At 36.1% G+C, this 24609-nt stretch overlaps 5 protein-coding genes across 9 annotated transcripts; 3 read left to right on the forward strand and 2 right to left on the reverse strand.

Moving 5' to 3' along the window:
* Positions 1 to 207: 207 nt before the first annotated feature.
* On the reverse strand, positions 208 to 1349 carry LOC140805124 (uncharacterized). The gene is made up of 4 exons (XM_073161325.1): positions 1020 to 1349; positions 834 to 937; positions 609 to 727; positions 208 to 428 (listed from the first exon to the last, which is right to left on the reverse strand). The coding sequence occupies exons 1-4, from the start codon at positions 1303 to 1305 to the stop codon at positions 335 to 337; spliced, it is 603 nt and encodes a 200-aa protein (XP_073017426.1). The 5' UTR covers positions 1306 to 1349; the 3' UTR covers positions 208 to 334.
* A 564-nt stretch (positions 1350 to 1913) lies between these two features.
* On the forward strand, positions 1914 to 2795 carry LOC140806076 (uncharacterized). The gene is made up of 4 exons (XM_073162539.1): positions 1914 to 2063; positions 2149 to 2255; positions 2406 to 2527; positions 2666 to 2795. Exons 1-4 carry the CDS (start codon positions 1919 to 1921, stop codon positions 2754 to 2756), a joined length of 465 nt encoding a protein of 154 aa, XP_073018640.1. The 5' UTR covers positions 1914 to 1918; the 3' UTR covers positions 2757 to 2795.
* Positions 2796 to 3163: 368 nt separating this feature from the next.
* On the reverse strand, positions 3164 to 7933 carry LOC140804655 (uncharacterized). 2 transcript variants are annotated; one of them, XM_073160740.1, is made up of 4 exons: positions 7227 to 7933; positions 5573 to 5722; positions 4792 to 5475; positions 3164 to 4394 (listed from the first exon to the last, which is right to left on the reverse strand). In XM_073160740.1, the coding sequence occupies exons 1-4, from the start codon at positions 7575 to 7577 to the stop codon at positions 3321 to 3323; spliced, it is 2259 nt and encodes a 752-aa protein (XP_073016841.1). In that variant the 5' UTR covers positions 7578 to 7933; the 3' UTR covers positions 3164 to 3320. The 2 variants fall into 2 exon arrangements, with proteins under 2 accessions (XP_073016841.1, XP_073016840.1); XM_073160739.1 differs by having other exon boundaries at positions 5573 to 5728; positions 7227 to 7932.
* A 4933-nt stretch (positions 7934 to 12866) lies between these two features.
* On the forward strand, positions 12867 to 16465 carry LOC140804174 (dihydroneopterin aldolase 2-like). 2 transcript variants are annotated; one of them, XM_073160012.1, is made up of 4 exons: positions 12867 to 12942; positions 13020 to 13082; positions 15776 to 15968; positions 16212 to 16465. In XM_073160012.1, exons 1-4 carry the CDS (start codon positions 12882 to 12884, stop codon positions 16414 to 16416), a joined length of 522 nt encoding a protein of 173 aa, XP_073016113.1. In that variant the 5' UTR covers positions 12867 to 12881; the 3' UTR covers positions 16417 to 16465. The 2 variants fall into 2 exon arrangements, with proteins under 2 accessions (XP_073016113.1, XP_073016114.1); XM_073160013.1 differs by lacking the exons at positions 12867 to 12942; positions 13020 to 13082 and adding an exon at positions 14888 to 15022.
* Positions 16466 to 17255: 790 nt separating this feature from the next.
* On the forward strand, positions 17256 to 22411 carry LOC140804627 (uncharacterized). 3 transcript variants are annotated; one of them, XM_073160699.1, is made up of 11 exons: positions 17256 to 17709; positions 18158 to 18337; positions 18425 to 18549; positions 18964 to 19072; positions 19185 to 19224; positions 19497 to 19586; positions 19679 to 19778; positions 19857 to 19996; positions 20561 to 20663; positions 20849 to 21570; positions 21947 to 22411. In XM_073160699.1, the coding sequence occupies exons 1-11, from the start codon at positions 17673 to 17675 to the stop codon at positions 22206 to 22208; spliced, it is 1908 nt and encodes a 635-aa protein (XP_073016800.1). In that variant the 5' UTR covers positions 17256 to 17672; the 3' UTR covers positions 22209 to 22411. The 3 variants fall into 3 exon arrangements, with proteins under 3 accessions (XP_073016800.1, XP_073016802.1, XP_073016801.1); XM_073160701.1 differs by having other exon boundaries at positions 17256 to 17619; XM_073160700.1 differs by having other exon boundaries at positions 17259 to 17709; positions 18440 to 18549; positions 21947 to 22409.
* The last annotated feature ends 2198 nt before the right edge of the window (positions 22412 to 24609 follow it).

Below are 24609 nucleotides of genomic sequence, written 5' to 3' on the forward strand. Positions count from 1 at the left end.
AATACGGATTTGGAAGCTAAAATCCCAGAACCGGGATTGTGCTCTTTTTACACGAGATAATTGATTTTTTCGTTTCGTCTGACAATTTTTTAAATTTATCTGACACCATATAAGATCTATGATCTGATATAAAAAATGCACAACATCATGTGCTGTGTTTGAACTATAGAAGGATCCAAATCCACATAGTACTTGTTATAACTGAGCAAGAAACTGAGATTGGAATATTACTAATTATATTATAATAAACAACAAATAGATCATAAAGTACAACACAGATTAATTAATCTAGATTTATTAGAATTTATTTATTTATAGATAACTGCATTGAACGTTACTCATGACCAACTTTCGTAGGCGGCTTCACAATAAGAACCGGGCAATGAACATGGTGAGCACAGTAATTGCTAACACTTCCCAGCAATGCTCTGCGTTAATGGTACACAATCTTTTATCAAAATTTCGAATTAAAATCTTAGTGAAATTGACAGAAAACAAAATAATTCGATCGTACGACCTCGGCTCGGAGGGGTCGTCCCTGCAGAACCTCGTATCCAGATTAATTTTTTGATGTTAAAAAAATAATTAAAACTTGATGAATTTATAACCTTTTAATGGTGCCGAGACCACGGCTTCCAACAACTAAGATATCAGCATGCAATTGTTCAGCGGCTACGCATATCTTTTCTTTTGGATCTCCTTCAAGAATCAAAGTTTCTGCCTTTATCTGAAACCCCAAAAGAAAAGAGTCATTAATCTTGGGATATAGTAATCTTATGCATAATTTAATGGGAGTAAATACTCGAAAACTGGATGTGAGGCCCGCAAACAACCTTCTTCTCTTTGCACATCTGCAAACCACGACGAAGTATAGCTGCAGAATTTTGTTGCTGGGCTAGCTTCACGGATTCAATCACTGCTGGTGTCGCGTAGACAACTGCATGAATATATATAATCATCAACAACAAGAGATTAACATTTGTTTATATATATATATATATGTATGTACGTATGTATACCTGGTCCGGCAGGGTAGATGAAGGGCTGAAATAGAGGCTGGACATTGACTAGAGTGACCATGCTTGACTCTCCGGCGGCGTCAGCGACCAGATTAGGGAAAAAATGGTCAAGAGCCCATCTCAGGGCGTAGAAACTTCCGTCGCTCTCGTCAATAGCCACCAACAAATTCAATTTCTTTGACTCCGCCACCATCAAGGGCTGCGGCTCCATTCCCTCAGCTGGCGCCCCACCACTCTTCAGCGACGGCTCCCCTCCTGTGTCCATAGTTAGTAGACTCTGGGCCATGGCCAAATATTAGATTTGTATAAATTAATAAAATCTATAGACGCGAGTCCCGCGACAGTTTATATATAATACCCTTTCAGCTAGCACATATATATTACGTAATTAGCGAAGCTTAAAAAGTAGAAACATCTCGTCGGAATAATGAGGATGATTTGAAGTGTAATTAAGGAGTAAAATATATATTATAATTTACAATATACATTTACACTTGTCTTGCATGCGCAGAAAATATCCAATGCACCGCCACGTCCATTGACATCTGCCGGGTAGGCTGGGCCTTATCATTTTGTCGTGCATGAATAAAAATTCCTGCAAAAAAAATTAATGCCCGACGGTAAGGTCCATGAGAAAATAAATAATTATGAGAGCCAATGCGCCTAAACGTTAAACGTAGTTATGTATTTATTTATAGTAGATGCATGCATGCAGTACTAACGGGGGGGTCTGTGGTTTTTGCTCAAACTTATTTTATATATAAATTAATTACATATTAATAATTAAGAATATGAGCAGATATCTATCTTATATCTATCAATCTATATACAATTACAAAAAAAACTAATTGTAGTTTCAATACATATCATATTTTTGGAAGAGGCTATAGGCAAGGTAGATGGATAAGGTGATAGTGGCGATCGATGAGAGCGAGGAGAGTTTCTTTGCCCTCCAATGGCTACTCCTAAACTTGGATATGAAATCACTCAATATCATCCATGTCTTGGAGCCTTTCCCTCACTATGTCTTTCCAGGAGTCCAAGGCGCGTATATCTATCTAGCTATCTATCTATCTAGCTAGCTAGCTACTCTTTCTATATATATAACGATTCCAAGTTGTTGTTGTAGTTGTGTTTCCTGCAACATCGATAACTCAATCTGCGAACAGAGTTCGACGAGAGAATGCGGAAGCCCTACTTGCTCACGCAGCTCACATGTGTGCAAGATCAGCACGAGTTAGTTTTCATGCATAGTTCTAGTCCTACAGTTTCATTCCAAGGGTTCTCCAATCATCTTAACTGGATAATAATATTGATTATTTCTTACAGTTAAATTTCAACACATCATAAAAAATGGGACAAAGTTAATTAGTATGACAATTGCAGGTGAAAAAAGCAAACACATCAATCCTCGAAGGTGATCCAAAAGAAATGATATGTGAAGCTGCAGAGGAAATGCATGCCGATCTCATTGTTGTGGGTAGCCGCGGCCTTGGTAAAATCAAGAGGTAAAACAACGATAATCTTTTTGTTACAAAACTTTACACCTTGCGGAAGAAATATATATAAAGTTTTTGTCCCCAAAAACATAAAATCGGATTTTATATGTTTAAGGATATATGCGTATGGATTTATTCGTGACGCAGGGCTTTCTTAGGAAGTGTGAGTGACTATGTGATTCACCACGCAAAGTGTCCTGTTCTCATAGTAAAGCCACCGGATGCATCTCCACAATAGAAACTGACATTTCCAACAGTGTTTTTTTTTAATCTTTTCGTTTCACGTAATTTATATAAACTAGTGATCAGCCGAGAGATGTTTGGAGTAAATATTATACAATGTAAATAATGTTTTTATATTTTGTCTTAATCACACTTCACATTGCATACGATTTCTTTCTATTTTGTGGACATCATAATTGCGACATTCTGGTATGAGATTACACCTGCCTTTGTCTCGACATTCACCCGATTCATTTTTATGGCGCGTTATATAATTATTTTTTATTTCCATGCTCGGAATCAAATGATATATAATAGAAAAACAATATGTCCAAATTCTCCAAGATCTGTCGGTCAGCAATCATTTACGTGATATTGGCAATTGGAAGTGTAGTGAATCAAACTAACTCCTACCCAAGAAGGTTGTATTTCTGACTCTTAGATACAGAAAAACACGAAAAGACAATCGACCCGACAAGATAAAGTGGACGCTATTTTTTGTGTCCGGTCGGGAGGAAAATAAAGTCAGTCCATAATCAGACTACTCAAATGTACAGCTGACAGGTTCTTGGCGCAGTATTTAAGTAGTAGCAGCAACCTCATGTATTGTGGTAACATCAGCTGATGACTCTGGTTGTCGTAATTGTGTGAAGTTAAACTCTATCTGTAGTCGATGATGAAGGGGTGTTGACATTGTTAAACCTTTCTTGATATCTTCCTGTAGTTCTCTAATTGGAATTGCAGCCAAGAAACTCTTTATGTACTCTTTGCACGATTCTTTGCCTTGACAAACCACCTCTTCTTCGGGTTCGTCTTTCATTGGTTCCTCGGGTCTTGTAACCGATGTTTCTTCTTTGGAATCTTCCCTTGAGCTGGTTGGCTGAGCACTCAGGTTCAAAGACTCCGGTGCTGATGAAACGGCAGCCTGCTCATCGATGGGTTTTTCTTCCAATGGTTGTTCTGTATTTGGCAGTTTATAGATAGTTGTATTCCTGTCGAATTTCAGTATGTATGCCTGGTTGCATCCCTCGTGGAGTCGCTCACCTAGTGTGTCGATGATATAATAGGCGTTTTTCTCAACCTTGAGGACGAAAAAATGGTCATTCCAACTGACGATGAAAACTTGGGCATCGGTTTTCAATGAACGGTTAATTTCGTCCCAGATATTGTCGAAGGACATAGCGCTTTGCAAAAAATCAAAGTTTCCACCCACCATTTTGTCCGGGTGAAAAAACCCGATAAATGACTTCCCAGGAACTACAACAAGATCACGAATTTTAGCTTGATGAATTGTCTCAAGATCAAAGTGCTTGTCTGGGAACCGTTCCATGTACACTTCATTCTCACAAAGTTTTCTCCATTCAAAGGAGCCATCTCTGATCAAGCTATCGAACTGTGATTTTACAGGCATTAGATCAGAATTGTTCTGCAACCAGTCAGCAATAACAGCAACAAGGGCTGTACAAGCACTTTCTCCTGCAGCCCGTTCACTTCGCTGATCAATGGAGGCAAAGAAGACTTGTGTCTGAATCTTCATACGTCCATCCCTGCTAACTATTTCTTTCTGCTCCCAAGTGCCGACAGCAAAACTATCACCACCAAACTCGGAAACTGGTGATTGATTTGAATTTGAGAATTCATCAATTTTATGCCACTGAAGAGAAGTAGCCACCACTTAATTAGACCTTGAATAGAAATATTACCAAGTTGGAATACATGCAATTGTTGTATTTTACGCTAAAATATAATGGCAAATACTGCATTCGCTTAAGCAAATTGTATCGATATAAAGTTACCCAGAACATACGAGAGCATAAGAACGATTTCGTTAATCTAGATGACGTATTCCCAAAAGATGAACAGATTTGTCGATAAAAAAAAATGCATAATTAACTGATATAGCATCTTTTCCGACTACTACATGAAAACAGCACCGAGTATTCATCTTTATACTTAAGCAACTACAAAATAATCAGTAATTGTGGGCTCCAAAAACATTTATTTTTATGGTTCACATTTTGCAAGTAAAGTATGAATAAAAAAGTTCTTACCCCAGAAGAGAGTGACTCATCAGAACTCAGTTGCCTTCGATCAAAGTCTATATCATCTCCACCTTCTTCTCCATATGATTTCTTCAGCAATGGCTCGCCTTTAGCTTTAGGGGACCTAAAACTTAGCTTCCTTTTCTTCCAAGGTAAAATACTACGTTTAGAGTTCTGTGTTAAAGACTGCTCCATGATAGTTGATCCCAGTTCCTCTTTCAGTGAGCATCCAACATCTGATCTACGGCGGTTGCTATAGTAAATCCAGTCCTCATCCTCACTGTTGATTCTTGCAGTGGAGTAAAATGACACGCCTGTGTAATTGGCATGTGCCAACGTGCCATAACTAAATGAATTCCGAAATTTGGGATCTCCCTTGTTTTCCTCGGGTTCTCCTTCAGACTCTTCAGCCAAGTCTGCATCATATGGGTAAGCAAATTCACCCTCTTCGCTCTTGGCAGAGCACCTGCCCTCGCTACCCTCATCATCATGGAAGGCTTTTTTGGCTCTTCGAGATGACACATACTCGGTAAAAATTCTAACCTTTCTGAGACCAGCTTTAAGGGCCGAAACCTCATCTTTCTCCGTGGAAGATTCTCCGGATACCGAAGGGGATGGAACAGGCACAATTGGACTTGAAACCAATTCCAGTGTGTCTTGTGCACTTCTAAGTTCCAACAAGCTGAGAGATATCTGGAACATAGATGAAGATGGGACGTAGTCACAAGAAGTTCAAGGTAAGTGTTAAAAACAAAAACCTAAGCATTGATGTTAAATATCAGTTACTTACACAGAGCAGAGGACAATGCTCCACCGCAGTGCTAGAAACTGCCAAAGGAATTTTGACTTCAGTCACACGGCCATTAGTCTTTGAAGCACAATCAGCAAGGTTTAGGGCTGCCAAACCAATGACAGAAAACTTGCTCTTCACTCCTTGAGTCTGCTCCTGATGCAAAACAAAATGGTTTAAATATCTCTAAGAACTTTTTTTCTCACACACAATAATTAGTAATCAGTAAGTCTATAAAATTTCTAAAAAAGACTTCTGATTCTAGAAAATTCAAGACCAATGATGTAACAGCATAGAGCTCATTTGACTGTAGATGAAGAAAAAGGTAGAAATATTAAAGCAATAACTCAATTGAATGACCTTAAAGCAAACTAATTTTTTAATAAAAATCATTCGTTTCTTATGTCACACATGTTTGGCAATTGATGTACAGATCAGAGTGGCAGCAATTTTCACAAACCGACCAATCTTTTATATCAATGTGAAGTTTCCAATGAAGGATCTGCAATATGGCAATGCATTAATAGATCATTCTTCGAGACTAAAATTCAGATGCCTATGGTTTTTTCATTTGTATAAGTTAACTGTTTTACCAGTTAAATTAGCTTTTTACTTGTCAAGTGTGGCCGTTATCAAGATAATTAATGAACAATCCAGAGTCCTGACAAGTGTCATTCACTGGTACCCTGTTCTTGACAAAGATCCTTAGTCTCCAAACAGTTAGCTCTGAAGTTGTCGGATTACATTATACACACAGTTATTGAATATAACAAACTAACAGGCAACAGCTCAAACCTCCACAGGTATTGCTCAATGAAGATCATTATAAGAATAAAAAAAAAAAAAAATTACACAATGCAAATCCTCAATCGACAACTGCTTACACATGGAAATAGTATCTAATGCAACTACAAATCCATTTGCAGCCACATAATAACAAGAATCTACACTGCCACAAAATATGAATACTAAGGCCTCCACAGATTCCAACAGCAGCTAAATGATAACAAAAACCCGTCATGGCACAAATCATGGATGTGAGATCACATTTGTAAACCCTTGAATCGGTTGAAAAGAGATAGCCATTTCGGGAGTGCATCCGACTTCAGTAAAATAAAGCTTTGCAAAGAGATAGTTAAACAGTCAAACGTGAATTTCAACCGATGGATTTTTAGCAACCACACTTACAGCTCAAGATTAAAGAATCAATAAGTCTATAAAATCATATAGACATTCTCATACAAATAACCTAAGAATGAACAATAAGATTGAGAGAAAACACAAACTAAACGGTGGTGCTATGAACAGAACCAAAAAATACTGTCCACGATAGTACGATACATAGAAAAGAAAACATCAGCATATCTTACAATTTAACTAAAAACAGTTGAGCAATTTTTCTTGATTGTGTGAACTTTGGAATAGTTGGCAAGTCAACATGGCTGTATTTCCGACTTCCAAGCGTATAGCCAGATATATGGGCCAAAATCGAAACAAAAAACGCATAAAAGAGTTCAATAATACACAAATAAGTCAAAAGGGAAACATAAACTTTCGAGAAAAATAATACAGAGAAACGCAATAAAATGCGTAAACAGGTATTAAATATTTCAGTTTTTTATATATAAAAAAAAAGTCAAGGAAAGTAACTCACATGCAAAACAGTAAAATTGATCTCCCAGGGATGAAACACGCTATCCTTGTACCCAGAAAAACTACAAACATTCTGAAATTCCTCGCCCCACGCCACCAAAACCCCGCCGTTTAGGCCCTGTTTCACAGCCTCTATTCTGGTAAAATTTCTTTTAACAGTCCTCCTGAATGAACCCAGCGAAATCTTGGGACCCTTCCACCTGATCTCCACCGCCAGGCCACCATTATCCTCCTTCTCTTCACCCTCATGCACCCAATCACAACCCTCGAGCCTCTGCACCGTGAGTTTAACCTCATACTTCCTTGAAATCAGAGGCGGCCACGGCCTCCACCTCATCATCTTCACCACCATCCTATTATCAATCCAAGAAACAGAAAAGAGATGGGAAAACGAGAAAACTTGAGAGAAATGGTCCCACTTTCCAGAAAATTTGAAGAGATCGTATGTTAGGTGTAGGGTATGTGAAAGATAATACAAGAAAACAATGAAAGATCTGTGAATTCTACATGGGTTTTTCTTAATCCTACATACGCAAATTTCTCAACAATGCGAGCTCGGTTTTTTTTCCTCTCTTTTTGTGCAGACTTTCCTTTCGAAAGCGAGTGGGATGGAATGGAGAAGAGAGAAGATCTTGCCGTTACTTATCTGGTTTTGAATATAAAAAAAATACTATGAAATTGGATTAGAAAAATGATGTGTGTGTTGGCAACGATAACGGCGTGGTGAATAGATATAGTTGACCATGTTTGGAGCTTTTAAGGTCAAATGAAAATCAATATTAGGTTACTTCACACGTTTCGTCATCCTCGTTCAATTTAAAATTATATATATATATATATATATATATATATATATATATATATATATATATATATATCAAATTGATAAGTTATATTTTATTGATAGACACGAAGGTGAGTACGAAGGAGTAAGATATTTGTTTGATCGAAATTAGGGTTGGATATCAGGCAATCTAGTTCGGTTTTATGTAATTGTGGTTAAGGTTACGATTTTTGAAATGTTTGATCAGATATTCAATTCAAACGATTTAATTACGATCTGATTCGATTTTTATAATATTACTATTTGGTTTATAGTATTATTGCTTGGTTTATACGATCGGTTTATATGTTTGTTAGACAAATTCAATTAATTCATTATATTTCCTTCTAAAATGTAAATTCGTTTTAATTTCTATGATTTTCATTTGATTTTTTGAAGTTACAATTATGCAATTTGATTAGTGACTTATCTTATTTTAGTATAATTGTCTTTAGAAAGATTAAGTTACTTAAATTTTGTTATTATAGATTTGCTAATTATGGAGTTATTAATTAAACTAATTTTAGATAGATAAAATATTTTTGAACCGTTTTTAATAAAATTATACAAATTATAATGAATAAATAAATATATATGATAATTTGCATTTGAAATTTTAAAATTATATACAGTTACTAATAGCATAAATATAAATAAAATAGTTATTTTCTTAAAGTACAATTTAAATAGTTCAATTATAATGAAATTATAAATAATTTCGGTTTTAGGTTATAAAACCAAAATAAAATTTTGGATTACGATTCAGTTTGAATTTTCGGTTTTTTCGATCTGGATCATATTATGCTCACCCTTAATGGAAATATCTGATGCTATTGTTGTTGTAGTAACAGTATTCAAAACTATTTCATATAACTTGGAAGAAACAAATACCATGTAATTGTGATTATCTTTTATTCGGATCCTTGGTAGAAAGAGTGGATTATTATTAATCTTGTAATAATGGTCCACATGCACTTTTTGACTGCCCTAATTAATATACGACAATGACACAATCTCTCAAACATTTGGTGTTCTTTTGTTATAATTTTATAATACTTAAAAAAAAAAAAAAAACTAAAACTACATATATTTTAATCAATCCATCCTAAAGTTAAGGATGACCAATTTTAGGTATTGTCAAAAAAGTGAAACACAATAACAATTTTGCGCCTTTAACAGTTTAATTGATGGTGAGTTTATTGCAACCACACCGGACAATTTAATAGGATTAGTCCATGCTTCATCTCGACTAATTCTCTTTGGCATAGTTTGGTACGTATGATATGATAAGTGAATGATATATAGTATAAGGATAAATCAAGCATAAGTATAATGATAAGATAATATGTTGAATATTTGGTATGATTTTAAAAAGAGTGATTAAATTATATATTAGATTGTAATGACAAAATTAACCTCACCATAAAAACTTTATATTTCATAATTTCATTGTTATCAAGATCTTGCAATTGCATATCTCGATTCTTATATTACGGTATATATATATATGTGTGTGTATATATATATATATTTATGTGTATATATATATATATATATATATATATTTATGTGTATCTATATATTTGTATATATGTATGTATTTAATAAACATTTAACATTAACTTTAATGTATTTAAAAAAATTTAAACAAAAAGATACCAATCAACAAAGTCAAATTCAAAACATCACATATTTTTTTTAAAAAAAAACCTAAAATACGAAATGTAGTATGAAAAATCTATGAAAAATCCCACAGGCAAAACAAAATAAATCTTTTTTTTCAACCATGTTTTTCAAAACATAATTGGTCTGAAATATAAAATTAATACGTGGTATAAGAAATAGATATCAAACTCACTCTTTTTTTAAGATTTGCTTGACCAAGGAGTTTCGAGCCTCGTCGGGTAAACTGAAGAAAAATGCCAATTTCTTTGGATTCTCCGCCAACTTGTCAACTACAAAAACCTTCTCATCTATTGTCATCCCTGAAATTGTACCCATAGCACCGAACACATCTTTAGTAGCAACATGGTCTTATCCAATTTTTTTTTGAGAGGTCTTCTATGCTAATCTTTGTCATGTCACTGAAGTTGTTCATGGCATCGACAATACGATCTTCTATTTCAGCACTTGGTCTGCGTTTTTTACCTGTCGGTTTCTTATCTGTTGTTGCAACAGACAATATTGGGGCTGAGACCGAAATCGAATCAGCATTGTCCTCAAACCCATCAAACAACTTTTCAAACCCTACATCCACTGCAACATCATCAGTGTTCCCCAAGTTTAAGGCATCTTCCTGTACAACATCAACAAAGCTCTCAGATTGTTCTCCAGTTGCACAATCACGTCCAAAATCTCACACCAATCATTATAAAATGGCCAACACCTATACCGCATCCTATGGACACTGCTGTCAATATGTGCGAACAAATGAATGAAAACTAATTGATATATAGCACAAAAAAATTGTGCAATCATAGTAGCATAGTAGATATATATGTTCATTACATAAACTACAACATCACATTATCATCTCCATATAGGAAGTGAGTGCTGATTAGTTTGATACTAGAGAAGGAACAAAAGTATACTTTGAAGCTTAATGAAAAGTCTTTACATATTTACCTTCTCAAGGGGTTCCCATGCTTTATTTGTGACGGCAATCATTTTTTCAGTTTCATTCCAACCTATTCCGCTCTTGCTTAGCAATTTCATCAATGTACCATGAGACTTTTTCCACACATGAATTTTTGAATTGATGTGAGGATTGGCCCGCAAATATGTATTCGGGAAGGTTTCCTTCATGGCATCTTCTAAAAAACTCAAATAACCAATTCGAAATCCATTCTCGCTCTTCTAACCGTGATTTATAGCCTCCTTCAACGCTTGAAGAAGAATTTATTCCTCTCTTGTTGTCCACGCCCGTCTAGTCTTCTATACTTTTTTCCACTTGAGGAAGCAATCAGCTGAGCTACGGATTCTGATGTTTGGGTCTTCTCGGACTCCTGTAATGCTGTTAAAGAGGTGACGTCGAAGTCTGAGGCTCGCAATCATCAAGGACTGTTAGTCTTGAACATATTGGATATCTTAACTTCTGGTAGATTTAAAAAATTAGATCATGTTAGTAGAAATGCAAACAAGTTAGTGCACTGTTTAGCGCATTTTGCTTTATCTCATCCTTCTCGTTCATGTTTGATGGAGGATTTTTGCCCATCGTAGTTGATGGATGTAATTATTGTTGATTTAATTAATACATAATGTCTGATTTCCCAAAAAAAAAATGTAAATCAGAATCTCGGTCTTACTCTGACTCGGGTTTTGTGGATAAGGCCCATTGAGAAAATGAAATACAGTGCAGTAAAACTAAAAGGACAGCGCTCTGTAGTCTGACCGGCGAATCCCATCCTCATGACGTCATCCGGTAATGGTGAGCGCTAGCTATCTTCTCTGTGCAACGTAATCTCTGTGATGTATGTAGTTGGGGTGAATCGGCTCGAGCTTTTGGTTAAACTATTCGCACATGCTCAATGTCGCACTCAAACGCAATCGCAGTTTGCTTATAATTTGTTCAGAGGATTTTCCCGTGTTCAATTTGGGTTTTGGGAGAGCTGATTTTGAAATCTAATTCCAGTACTACTCCAAAACCCTAACTTCCAACATGTGTCCTACCTGGAGATATGAAGAAGGGTTCGGTTTTACAGTTTTTCGAATCTGGAGATGGGTTTTCTTATTTTTGGCATTTGACTTGATAACCTTCTTTCGGGAGGGAACACAAATATGAAGTTAATTATTATTATTTTTTGAAATTTGTGTGATTTGTTGAGTGCTGTCTTCTTTGTGTTATTGTTATCTGGAGAATCCGTGAATTTATTAGCCAAGACCTAAGACACATGATCAGACAATCTGCGAATGAGCTTGAAAAATCATTTTTGAGCTCGGGTTCGAGCTGAAAATTTCAGTCGAGCTCCAGTGCAAAAAAAATTTTAGATCATGTACTCCTGAGCCTATTCTCTGCACTTTTTGACTTGAAAAACACTTTTAATTCTTATTAGTCGTGTTCTAATGCTAGACTACAAAAAAACGGAAGGCTTAGCGACGGTTTTTACAGAAACCGTCGCCTTTTGTGCGACGGTTTATTATAACCGTCGCAATATAACGACGGTTTTTTAAGAACTCGTCGCCAAATTAAAAAAGCGACGGTTTAATAAATACCGTCGCTTTTTTAGCCACGGGTAAAAACAAACCGTCGCTTTTTTAGCCACGATTTACTATAAATCGTCGCTTTTTTAGCCACGATTTAATAAACCGACGCAATATATTGCGACGGTTTTAATAAACCGTCGTAATAAATTGCGACGGTTTTAATAAACCGTCGCTACTAAAAACAGGCGACTGTATAAACAAAACCGTCATTTCTAAAGCCACGGTTTAAAAACAAACCGTCGCTTTTTTAGCCACGGTCTATTTAAACCGTCGCAATACATTGCGACGGTTTTAATAAACCGTTGCTACTAAAAACAGACGACGGTATAAACAAAACCGTCGTTTCTAAAGCCACGGTTTTTTGAAAAACTGTCGCTTTTTTAGCCACGATTTATTAAACTGTCTGTAATATAATTAGTACGATTTTTGGAGAAATCTGAATCGGCGACGGTTTGTGGTACGCTGAATCGGCGACGGTTTTGTGGTAGACCGTCGCCGAATTAAATCGGCGACGGTTCTTAATAAACCGTCGCTGATCTCGGCGACTGTTTATGGAAAAGCTGTCGCTACTGGCGACGGTTTTAATTTTGTCCGTCGCAACTAGGCACGGTTTTATCTTAGACCGTCGCTATGATTCTATTTATACCGAGGTTCTCGAACCATTTTCTTGAGCGATTTTCACCTATCTCTGGTAATAACCAAACTCTTTAAATTTTTCGAAGTTTCGGTTTTTTATTTTGTACTAACTATTTCGTATTTATTTTGTAGATTTGCTACTCGTGCGATTTTCCACCGTCACGTGGAAGCAGCTATATATTCGCGCAACATCAGGTTTTAAATTTTTTTTTTACAGAAAATTTAATACATGATTTAATTTTTACGTATTAGTTTATTTGTGTAAATTTAATACATTAATTTTATTATCGTCGCGGTGAATCAGGTGGACTTGTTACAGACCGCCGCTATACTAAGCGGCGGAATTAAAAGTGTTTTTCAAGTCAAAAAGTGCAGAGAATAGGCTCAGCAGTACATGATCTAAAAAATTTTTTGCACTGGAGCTCGACTGAAATTTTCAGCTCGAACCCGAGCTCAAAAATGATTTTTCCAGCTCATTCGCAGATTCTCTGATCATGTGTCTTAGGTCTTGGCTAATAAATTCACGGATTCTCCAGATAACAATAACACAAAGAAGACAGCACTCAACAAATCACACAAATTTCAAAAAATAATAATAATTAACTTCATATTTGTGTTCCCTCCCGAAAGAAGGTTATCAAGTCAAATGCCAAAAATAAGAAAACCCATCTCCAGATTCGAAAAACTGTAAAACCGAACCCTTCTTCATATCTCCAGGTAGGACACATGTTGGAAGTTAGGGTTTTGGAGTAATACTGGAATTAGATTTCAAAATCAGCTCTCCCAAAACCCAAAGTGAACACGGGAAAATCCTCTGAACAAATTATAAGCAAACTGCGATTGCGTTTGAGTGTGTCATTGAGCATGTGCGAATAGTTTAACCAAAAACTCGAGCCGATTCACCCCAACTACATACATCACAGAGATTACGTTGCACAGAGAAGATAGCTAGCGCTCACCATTACCGGATGACGTCATGAGGATGGGATTCGCCGGTCAGACTACAGAGCGCTGTCCTTTCAGTTTTACTGCACTGTATTTCATTTTCTCACTGTCCAAAATCTCACACCAATCATTATAAAATGGCCAACACCTATACCGCATCCTATGGACACTGCTGTCAATATGTGCGAACAAATGAATGAAAACTAATTGATATATAGCACAAAAAAATTGTGCAATCATAGTAGCATAGTAGATATATATGTTCATTACATAAACTACAACATCACATTATCATCTCTATATAGGAAGTGAGTGCTGATTAGTTTGATACTAGAGAAGGAACAAAAGTATACTTTGAAGCTTAATGAAAAGTCTTTACATATTTACTTTCTCAAGGGGTTCCCATGCTTTATTTGTGACGGCAATCATTTTTTCAGTTTCATTCCAACCTATTCCGCTCTTGCTTAGCAATTTCATCAATGTACCATGAGACTTTTTCCACACATGAATTTTTGAATTGATGTGAGGATTGGCCCGCAAATATGTATTCGGGAAGGTTTTCTTCATGGCATCTTCTAAAAAACTCAAATAACCAATTCGAAATCCATTCTCGCTCTTCTAACCGTGACTTATAGCTTCTTTCAACGCTTGAAGAAGAATTTCTTCCTCTCTTGTTGTCCACGCCCGTCTAGTCTTCTATACTTTTTTCCACTTGAGGAAGCAATCAGCTGAGCTAAGGATTCTGATGTTTGGGTCTTCTCGGACTCCTGTAATGCTGTTAAAGAGGTGACGTCGAAGTCTGAGGCTCGCAATCATCAAGGACTGTTAGTCTCGAACATATTGGATATCTTAACTTCTGGTAGATTTAAAAAATTAGATCATGTTAGTAGAAATGCAAACAAGTTAGTGCATTGTTTAGCGCATTTTGCTTTATCTCATCCTTCTCGTTCATGTTTGATGGAGGATTTTTGCCCATCGTAGTTGATGGATGTAATTATTGTTGATTTAATTAATACATAATGTCTGATTTGCCAAAAAAAAAAATGTAAATCAGAATCTCGGTCTTACTCTGACTCGGGTTTTGTGGATAAGGCCCATTGAGAAAATGAAATACAGTGCAGTAAAACTAAAAGGACAGCGCTCTGTAGTCTGACCGGCGAATCCCATCCTCATGACGTCATCCGGTAATGGTGAGCGCTAGCTATCTTCTCTGTGCAACGTAATCTCTGTGATGTATGTAGTTGGGGTGAATCGGCTCGAGCTTTTGGTTAAACTATTCGCACATGCTCAATGTCGCACTCCAACGCAATCGCAGTTTGCTTATAATTTGTTCAGAGGATTTTCCCGTGTTCAATTTGGGTTTTGGGAGAGTTGATTTTGAAATCTAATTCTAGTATTACTCCAAAACCCTACCTTCCAACATGTGTCCTACCTGGAGATATGAAGAAGGGTTCGGTTTTACAGTTTTTCGAATCTGGAGATGGGTTTTCTTATTTTTGGCATTTGACTTGATAACCTTCTTTCGGGAGAGGACACAAATATGAAGTTAATTATTATTATTTTTTGAAATTTGTGTTATTTGTTGAGTGATGTCTTCTTTGTGTTATTGTTATCTGGAGAATCCGTGAATTTATTAGCCAAGACCTAAGACACATGATCAGAGAATCTGCGAATGAGCTTGAAAAATCATTTTTGAGCTCGGGTTCGAGCTGAAAATTTCAGTCGAGCTCCAGTGCAAAAAAATTTTTAGATCATGTACTCCTGAGCCTATTCTATGCACTTTTTGACTTGAAAAACACTTTTAATTCTTATTAGTCGTGTTCTAATGCTAGCCTACAAAAAAACGGAAGGCTTAGCGACGGTTTGACCGTCGCTAAACCTTCGGTTTGACCTAAGTAGTGTGTTCTAATGCTAGCCTTCGGTTTTACTTGTTGGGGCCGCAGCTTATGTAGAAACAACAATGGGTGACAAGCTTGTATTAAGGGGTTTAAAGTTCCATGGGTTCCACGGGGTAAAGCCCGAAGAACGGGTGTTGGGTCAGAAATTCTTGATAGATGTAGATGCCTGGATGGATCTTCAGGCTGCCGGTAAATCGGATGACCTATCAGATACCATCAGTTATACTGCTATATACCGGTGAGTCATAACTACGATTTATCTCCCCAGTTTAGACATGAATGAATTTGAAATGGGGGAGTCTGGCCTCCTAAAGTTCGACATTGAATCTTTGTATTCTTTAACAGTTTCACTATGTAAATGTTGTCTTATCTAACAATTGCATAATTTATTTCTGATGATTTAGCTAAAAGTTATCGCAGTCTTTGATCTTGCCCGTGTGAGTTAAGTTGATTCTTTGATAACTTGACCATGTTCGTGCAGCATAGTTAAAGAAATCGTCGAGGGTTCACCTCACAATCTTCTCGAATCCGTAGCTCAGCTGATAGCTTCCTCAACTTTGTGCAAGTTCCCCCAGATATCTGCAGTTCGTGTACAGGTAGGAAAGCCACATGTTGCTGTGGTTGGCCCTGTTGACTACCTTGGCGTCGAGATCATTAGATATAGGAAAAACGAAGGACAAAGCTAAGCTGTACAATTACTTCATTGTTTTAAGACACGGGACACAAATTCCTTTATTTGCTCTTTTTGGTTTTTTGTTTGAATGTGTGTTTTATGCCTTGCCTGCTGTTTCTTCCTCGAGTAGCTTTTGTCCTAAATCAAATTATCCCGTATAATCTTCAACTGCTAAAATGAGTTTTGATAGGTTAGGGTTATTAGTTTAAAGAAAATAAGGTAGAATTTAGATTTATTTAGGTTTTTATATTTTTACATGGTAAATCAATCTATATATATAGATACAAGCGTGGTACGCCAACCAATTATGTACCAAAAGTCAACAACTGCCTATTTATTACAACTATGATTGGGATTGATGGACTGGAAGCCGACAATAAATTATTGCAAATTATATTTTTCCAAAAGTTACTGGTATATCAAAGTGGAACTTTGTCAAAATTTTCTATCCATCTCTAAATGCATATTTCATTATACGTACAACAAGTTGCTTAAATTATCGATGACAAAAACTTGTGTGAGACGGTCTCACGGATTGTATTTTGTGAGACTGATATTTTACTTGGGTCATTCATGAAAAAATATTATTTTTTATGGTAAGAGTATTATTTTTATTATAAATATTAGTAGGGTCGATGGTCTCACGGATAAAGATTCGTGAGACCGTCTCACAAGAAACCTTCTAATTGACGATAATTACCACAAGATTGGAAATAGTTATGATTAATTTTACTAGTAACAAGTAAATATGTCACACTTAGTTCGAATTCAATCAGCTTAAAATCGTCAAATTCAGTTGTCATATGGATCTTTCTTCGAATCTGTACCAAAAAAATTCTAAGCAGTCGAAAATTATTCACCAATTTTTTTTAGACAATATAAATTATTCAATAATTCCGGATTTAAAGATTCCTGCTTTTCGATGAGTTCCATTCAATTGCATTAAATACATTACTGAATTTTTCCAAGTACGAAGAATATTCAACTCAACAGATTGTGTTCCTACGAAGTTCTCAAGAATTTGATGCCGCATCATTTCATTCTGCCTCGTGTCTGCAAATTCGTGGTGTTCAAGAAAGACCCATTTTAGGCTTGTATAGTATCAGCTGATATTGACTCGACTCCTCTTGCGATCATCTCTGTTTGCGATTTGCAATTTTCTTGCATCCGACGTTTAGTAAATCTATTGGGTTTCTGTTGAATACAAGGGCTGCTAGTGAGAGTTTACCTGCTTTTATGGCCATTTATTGATTCGGATTGATTTTGCTTATGAGATATGTAGAGATGATCAATATGCTGTTTGAAGGTTATTCAAACAATAAGTAGATTGAGTATGATTCTGTTTGGAGTCCTATATCATTGGGTGCTTTAAAGATTAGATCTTCAGCAAGAATTTGTTGAACTATTCATTTCTTGTACTGCTACGGTTGATTTTATGGCCCGTTTCTGTATTATGGTCACATCTTATTGTTTTGGAAAGTATGAACACGTTTAAATGTGTCATAATGTAAATACTTATATCTGTTCACAGTAACGGCATCGATGGCTTCTTTTTATCTTATATCATAGTATAGAATATGGTGATTTGAAAAATTCTCAGACTGTTGGTTTTTAATTTTGTGTTTTCTAGGTTGTTTTCTGGCTGACAGATTATTCCCTTTTAGTTTGGACTAGAAAAACTATATTTGGTTTTGTTGTAGTGCACTTGTATGTCCATGATCAATAAAAATCAATTTGTTTGTTTTGATCATTAGATATTCCGTGGGAGTTTCCCCCTTTTGTTTTGAAAGCAAATATGGAGAGGAAAGGTGATATATCTGATTATAGAAGCAAACTGGATAACACCTTGGCATCTCCTGACTTGACAAATGATGAGACAATTAAGACCCTTCTGAAGAATCAAATTTTAGAGTCATCATATTTGCAGTTTGAAGGTTTGTTTTTTGATAACTGAGTTTTCTGATACATGGCTTTACTATTAATGTGCAAAGTTTATGTTCTGTCGAATATTATTATGTCAGTTACATTACTTTCAGAATACCTGGATAATGTGGTGGAAAGAAAAAGCAAGGAAGTTTCCGACTTCCTAGAAATGTTGAGAAGTGCAACAAAATCAAGCAGCAAGGATTTAAATCGTGGTTGGAAAGTATGCTGTCCATTTTCCCTTTGCCAAATCTTTTTTTTTTCCTGCAATCTTTCTAATACTAACTCGATCAAGAACATCTCCCTTCTATCTTTTTTCTTCTGTTCATGTGGAAATTGCTGTTGGTGCGTCTTTTTATTGAAGCTTTCATGACAAATTTCTCACCTTAGCATTCCACATTTGGCGTGTGAAAGTTCTGAAAGATTAAATTTGACATTTTGGCTTTCCTATATTTTAACTTTAGTCCTATCTGGACCGGGAAATTTTATCTAGCTTTTGAAAACTCGTTTTTTCTAGTTTGTTAGTTGATTATCCATGATGGCTCATATTGATTTACGTTATCATTAACTGTGGATATACATCTTATTGGGTTTAGCAGTTTAGAGTGGAAAATATGTTTAACATTCTTTTATTTAGGTAAAAGAAGAAACAGAAGAATTTCGAGTTATGTATCGAGAAGGACCAGAGGGCACTCCATTCCATTCACTGCTTATTGAAGGCTATGTGGATGGACCTCTCGATGTTTGTAAGATAAACTTAAAAATACTCAGATATTACCCTTTTTCAAAATGTTATTAAATGCATTATCACTTTATGGATCACACAAAATTGTGAAGACATTTCTTCATCTCTGACAGGTCTCTGTATTTCATGGGAGTCAGGTCTCTATCAAAAATGGTAACAGTTAACTTCTATGGCAATGTTTGGTTTCATTTCTGTCGATTCCAAGTTCATGATATATGTTTAGTTTTTGGGTATCTTAAAATATTAAAATTGAGTCAGTGTATATTATAATGTTTGAGTTTTCTTGGGAAATGGTAATTAGATGTAATGATTTTATCAGAAGATATGAAAAATGAGATGAAAATAAATATTTGGAAGATTGTAATAGAGATTTATTTCTTCTGTGTTTGAATCTATAATAATGCTGCCAGCTTTGATCCTTCCAGGTTGCCTCAAATTTCAATTCCAACATTCAAAGTCGTCTCATCCCAATGTTTACGAAGAATCAGAACCAGTGAAAACATATCATTGGTGAGGTAATGTGTTGCTACTCGTAATTTTTGCAGTAGTTTTGGATGTGGACCACGGCTATAAAATGCTGATATTTTCCCAATTATTTGGAAGAAAGGATGAAGGTTCCGTGGCCGCTTTCCAGTAGAGAGGCTTTACTACATGGTTTTACATTTGAGTATTTCGAGGATGGTCTAATCGTGGTGCTTTTGAACTCGGTAAATTATCATTATTTCTTTGTGAGACAAATGACTCTCTTCTTTATTAGAAATATGAAATATTTGATAAATTTTCAGATATCTGACTCAGAGACTATTGATATACGTACTCATGGGTTCACTCGAGACGGGATACCTGACGCACAGGATGTAGTAAGAATAGGCTTGGTGGGAGGTTTTGCTTTACAGAAAGTTACCGCAGATAGAAGCTTCTTCAGGTACAACATAAAACTATTTCATCATCCTAGTTTGTGTATATCATCACTCTTGCCTTAGACCTGGAAAGTACATGTGCATAAAAACATGTAGAAATCAATTTTTGCTATAATGCTTTCGAAAAATGGGTGTATGAGTTTTGATATGGACGATTGATGCACGCGGAATGCACAGTATCAATGTCTGGGCATGTTTGCTTAGCTAAGTTGGCTAACTGAATGACCGTCATACTGTTTTCTCCTTTCTATTTAAGTTATAATTTAACAGCCAGTGTTTCGTTCTAAGGTTCTGATTTTTATAACATTAAACCATGATCAATTCAAGAAGGTTCATGATGTGTACGCATCATTTCTACACTTTTTTTGTGATGATGATTATGCTTGTTAGATTAAGGAGATAAACAAAAAGATTGGTCTGTGAGTTTTTCTTTTCCATCCCCATTTCAAGTGAACAACAAAATTAGAGCGAGTGTAAAACAGTTCAGAAATTAGTGTCGTTATTTCATTTTCGAATATAATCTTTGCTCAATCACCCCGACTCTGGTCACAGTGTTCCCAGTTTTGCAGGACAATTGCAAACATGGATATCAAGTTGGACTTCGTTCCTCCAGCATTAATCAATTTTATCTCGAGGCAGCTTTTAGGTAGTGGTTTTAAGCTCTACAAAAAGGTAACTTTTGAAAATTGATTTGTGTAAAGGTGTCTTTCGATTGATTATGATCATATGATTAATAATGAGTGGAAAAATCTGGATATACTGTACGTCCCTTTAATCAAATGAACGCCAGGATATTATTTTTCTTCAGTTAGTTCGTTGGCAGCCCTCTTATCTTTATTAGTCTGGGCCAACTACAGGAAGTTGCTGCTGTTTCTCAAGGCGATGAAAAATTTCTTGAGGCCTTGAACGACCCCTTGTACTGTCGTGTCCGTGAGGCTCTTTTTATGGGAAATACATTGTATGAATCCCCCGAACAAGAAAATCTGAAACAAAGCATGTCCATTGAGCTTAGACAAAAAGGGACAAAAGAATTGGAACGTAATCATTCTGAGTCGAATAACGGTCGTGATGACTCTGTTATTGCCTCAGAGTATGTAGTGAGTGTAGGTAGAAATACAATTGATGAAATTGAGGAGTTTGATGAAAATGATACTAAAGGAAGCAAATTATTACTCAATAATGTTCAGAAATCGTGTGATGATTCAAGTAGTGAACTTACAGAAAGGGCTGACAAGGAAATCGTTACAGGCCAAGAGCTAGAACAAATTTCAATAACCACCCATGAAATTGCAGAAACTTTAAAGACGAAGAATGCGATTGTCAGTCAAGAGGTTGAACAAGCTCTCGGAACATTGGAAAAGATCATTTACATGTATCGGGAGACTAATGGTAACCAGGGAATCTTTCATCCCAAAATCCATACAAGAGTTAATTTAGAAAAATGTGATGTGGAAGAATCTCTGGGATCTGAAGCTGATCGGATGTGCAGAAAAAGCGAAAATTGTGAATTCTCAAGAACAGGACCAACAGAAACGACCTCACAAGAACTCAGAAACAGCTCTGACCATCATGCTTCCAGGTAGCATATTTTTTATTTTATTTTATAATTATTATTTTTATATAAGAAACGACTTCCAGGTAATATATTTTATGGAGTAATTAACATGAAATTGGCCGTTAGACAACAAATGTCGGTAAAAAATAATGCTTGTTTGCGTAATTGTTCTGCTAGGTACTACCCTTACCCCACATTTCACATTACCTTTTCGACCTTAATTATTTATGGTTTCCATCAAGTTCCATAATCAAAGCACCTTCTGTTCTGACGAAGAAATAATACCATGATTTAGTTTCGCTTTCTTGAAACCAAATATAGTTCGGTACTCGAAGTAGACAATATCAAGTTGAGCCAAACCTACTCTGCTCTGATTTTTCTCGTTAAAATCTTACTTCAGGCTTGAAGAGTCCACACATTACTCAAAGGGAACAAACCATAGCCACAATGCACTAGCTTCACAGGATAAATCCTCCTCTCACGCCAAGCATGTTGCTTCAGGCTCCTTTATGGACCAGAGAACTGAATCGCCATTCCGTGAGAAGACGACAGAGAATCATGCCGTGAATGCTAGTGCAAACAAGACGAATGGACATGTCAAGACTAAAACAAGAAACGAGAAATATCGGTATTGTTGCTTCAATTCTATTTCTGGGAACTAAAGAGGGAAGGAAGCAACTCCTGTAATTCATTGGATCGGAAGGGTAGGAGTTTTTGACACGATGTTGGGCTCCAACACATTTTTATGCAGTTCATGTTGCATGGAAACAAGAAACAAGAATATATCTCATTAAAAGTGTATAGTTGACTGGTTTGATTAATTACATGGCATATGTTGTGTAGTTTGATTTGATAAATTTTTATAAATATTTTTATCACACTAAGTCATATTTCATATGCAAATAAGGGGTCTTTTGTTCCTACAGTTTTCATTGCAGAGGAATGATCCAAATGTGGTAACACATGATTTTCATGTGAGGTCCGCGTAAATCATATGAGTTATACATAAAATAAGTAAAATTTTGTTTCTTGATGTTATAGATGGATAGTGCAAATAACTTATGCAGACTTTCACTCTCTTTTTTGTTGTTGTAATAATCTGAATGTGGCTACATAATTTCTCATTTTTCTTCATCCTTTTTCCTAGGAAGTTTGAGTGGCAGTTAGGGGTAGTTAGGACGGGGGTAATTTAGACATTTCGCTCCAATGCCCAAGAACCAGTCCATTTGTTTATTTTAAAAAAAAAACACTTGAAATTCTCCATGAATGAAAGGAAACCTCTCACCTTGTGGAAGGAACCACATACGATAGAAAGCATCATTCAACTTCGATACAGATCATTTGTTGTGTTTCGTTTGTCGCAGCATGGATCCTCACACTAGGTAATGCTACAGTTATAAGTTAAAATACTTTTCTCTATATGCCCTGTTTCTCGATTCGTGCACCATTGGATTCTTTACGGTTATTGATCCATCGCTAGTTTGATAATTTACAGTTGCCTTTGCTTACTTGGTTTAGAGCTAAAATTTACTGGAAATGGAGACCGAATGTGGGGTTCCTATTGAGGATGAGAAAAAAGTTATCCTTGATGGGGAAGGCTCTGTTCTTGATCTAAACAACGAGATTACTAGTAGCACTGAACCAAATCAAGTGACTAAAGAGAAACAAAATGGTTGCATAACAACTGCAGCAGAAGTCGAAAAGTTGGGTACCAAATCACCAAATAAGATTAAAGATTCTAATAATAATTTCCTCAAAACCAAAAACTTGGTCAAGAATCTATCGAACCCAATAGGAACACCTGCGTTATGACGAAAGCCCAGTCCAGAGATTCAGAAGTGGACTCCAGTTCTGGTTCACGTTTGAACTCATCCGAGAAGGTGTCGTTTCCTAAGGCAACTGGCAGAAGAACAACGTTACCATCTGGTTCAAGCCGTCGTCAATCTACAGTTAAAAAAACATTTCTAGTTCTAATTTCCTACGTCATCAATTCTTGATTCTTTGAATAACATTTCTTTTTGAACTGTAATCTTACATTCATCCTGTGAAACATGCATCCACTAATGGTACTGCAGCCAACTTAGCACCTAATGGGTGATCTTGGTCTATTTGAGATTGTTCCTTTTAATTGTAATCAAAGATTTTCTCAAGTGCCTGCATTCACTTATCGAGTATTTAAATCAGTAATAGTTGCAGATCGATTGAGATAAATGCAGAGAGTGGCAACAATGTATCATTGACCATGAAGGAGGAGGATGCTCCATCCACCATTTCATCGTAATGCTCATTAGATCAAGCCATTTATCTTCATTTTTTTCTATGTTTCTTCTAGTTTTGCGGTACTTTAATTAGAACTGCTACTCCTCCGTCACAGCAGAAGAACAATGTCCCCATCTTTAGGTTGGAAGAACGCGCTGAAAAACGAAAAGACGTAGATAATGTATATTCATCATAAATTGTTTGGGATTCAAATTTTTTATTCATCAAAGCATGATGTGAATGTTGGTATTTGATCTTGCTTATCAGTTCTTTTCAAAGATAGAAGAGAAAATACATGCCAACAGGAACTGCCTGTCTTTTTATCTTCTGGGTTTCGACAACAGGAAAATCAATATGCAGAAATAAAGCAACTGAGAAAGAGTTTGACGGTCAAAGCTATGCCTATGCCAAGTTTCTACAAAGAACCCCCTGCAAAAGTTGAGCTGAAGAAGGTAATAACTACCATGAGTACTGTATTTTCCACTGATTCTTGCTTAAAATCAGAGGTGTTCTTTTACATTTGATAGTTACTCAAGTAAATGAAATACCGATGAGAGATTTCAAAGAAGTAGCTCGAACTTCAGTACTATGACGATCATCATACAGCGTAGCGTGTATATATGAAAATTATGATTAGTTTTTCAATGTGATAATCGGTTGCCGACTACTCGCCCAGTATCGCCCAAGCTAGGAAGGAACAAGGTCTTTTGCCCCCATGTCTAGCAATGCCCACGACAACGGCGGTACGCATCTCAGCCAACAAATGACTAGAGGGGATGCCAAATTGCAAAAGGTCCCCCTAAG

This window comes from Primulina eburnea, chromosome 11, assembly GCF_022965805.1.
Source record: "Primulina eburnea isolate SZY01 chromosome 11, ASM2296580v1, whole genome shotgun sequence".
Classification (NCBI taxonomy): Eukaryota; Viridiplantae; Streptophyta; class Magnoliopsida; order Lamiales; family Gesneriaceae; genus Primulina; species Primulina eburnea.

Coding starts and splice junctions, on each gene's coding strand:
- LOC140805124 (XM_073161325.1), bottom strand. CDS start 1,305: ATGGCCCAGAGTCTACTAACTATGGACACAGGAGGGGAGCCGTCGCTG. Junction 728..833: donor AGATGTGCAAAGAGAAGAAG/GTTGTTTGCGGG, acceptor TTGGGGTTTCAG/ATAAAGGCAGAAACTTTGAT. Junction 429..608: donor GGTCTCGGCACCATTAAAAG/GTTATAAATTCA, acceptor CCATTAACGCAG/AGCATTGCTGGGAAGTGTTA.
- LOC140806076 (XM_073162539.1), top strand. CDS start 1,919: ATGGATAAGGTGATAGTGGCGATCGATGAGAGCGAGGAGAGTTTCTTT. Junction 2,064..2,148: donor TGTCTTTCCAGGAGTCCAAG/GCGCGTATATCT, acceptor TTGTTGTTGTAG/TTGTGTTTCCTGCAACATCG. Junction 2,256..2,405: donor TGTGTGCAAGATCAGCACGA/GTTAGTTTTCAT, acceptor TGACAATTGCAG/GTGAAAAAAGCAAACACATC.
- LOC140804655 (XM_073160739.1), bottom strand. CDS start 7,577: ATGGTGGTGAAGATGATGAGGTGGAGGCCGTGGCCGCCTCTGATTTCA. Junction 5,476..5,572: donor AGCATTGTCCTCTGCTCTGT/GTAAGTAACTGA, acceptor TCTATGTTCCAG/ATATCTCTCAGCTTGTTGGA. Junction 4,395..4,791: donor ATGAGTCACTCTCTTCTGGG/GTAAGAACTTTT, acceptor ACTTCTCTTCAG/TGGCATAAAATTGATGAATT.
- LOC140804174 (XM_073160012.1), top strand. CDS start 12,882: ATGATTCTATTTATACCGAGGTTCTCGAACCATTTTCTTGAGCGATTT. Junction 12,943..13,019: donor GCGATTTTCACCTATCTCTG/GTAATAACCAAA, acceptor TTTATTTTGTAG/ATTTGCTACTCGTGCGATTT. Junction 15,969..16,211: donor AGTTATACTGCTATATACCG/GTGAGTCATAAC, acceptor ATGTTCGTGCAG/CATAGTTAAAGAAATCGTCG.
- LOC140804627 (XM_073160699.1), top strand. CDS start 17,673: ATGAGATATGTAGAGATGATCAATATGCTGTTTGAAG. Junction 18,338..18,424: donor ATCATATTTGCAGTTTGAAG/GTTTGTTTTTTG, acceptor TTATTATGTCAG/TTACATTACTTTCAGAATAC. Junction 19,997..20,560: donor GCAGATAGAAGCTTCTTCAG/GTACAACATAAA, acceptor CCAGTTTTGCAG/GACAATTGCAAACATGGATA.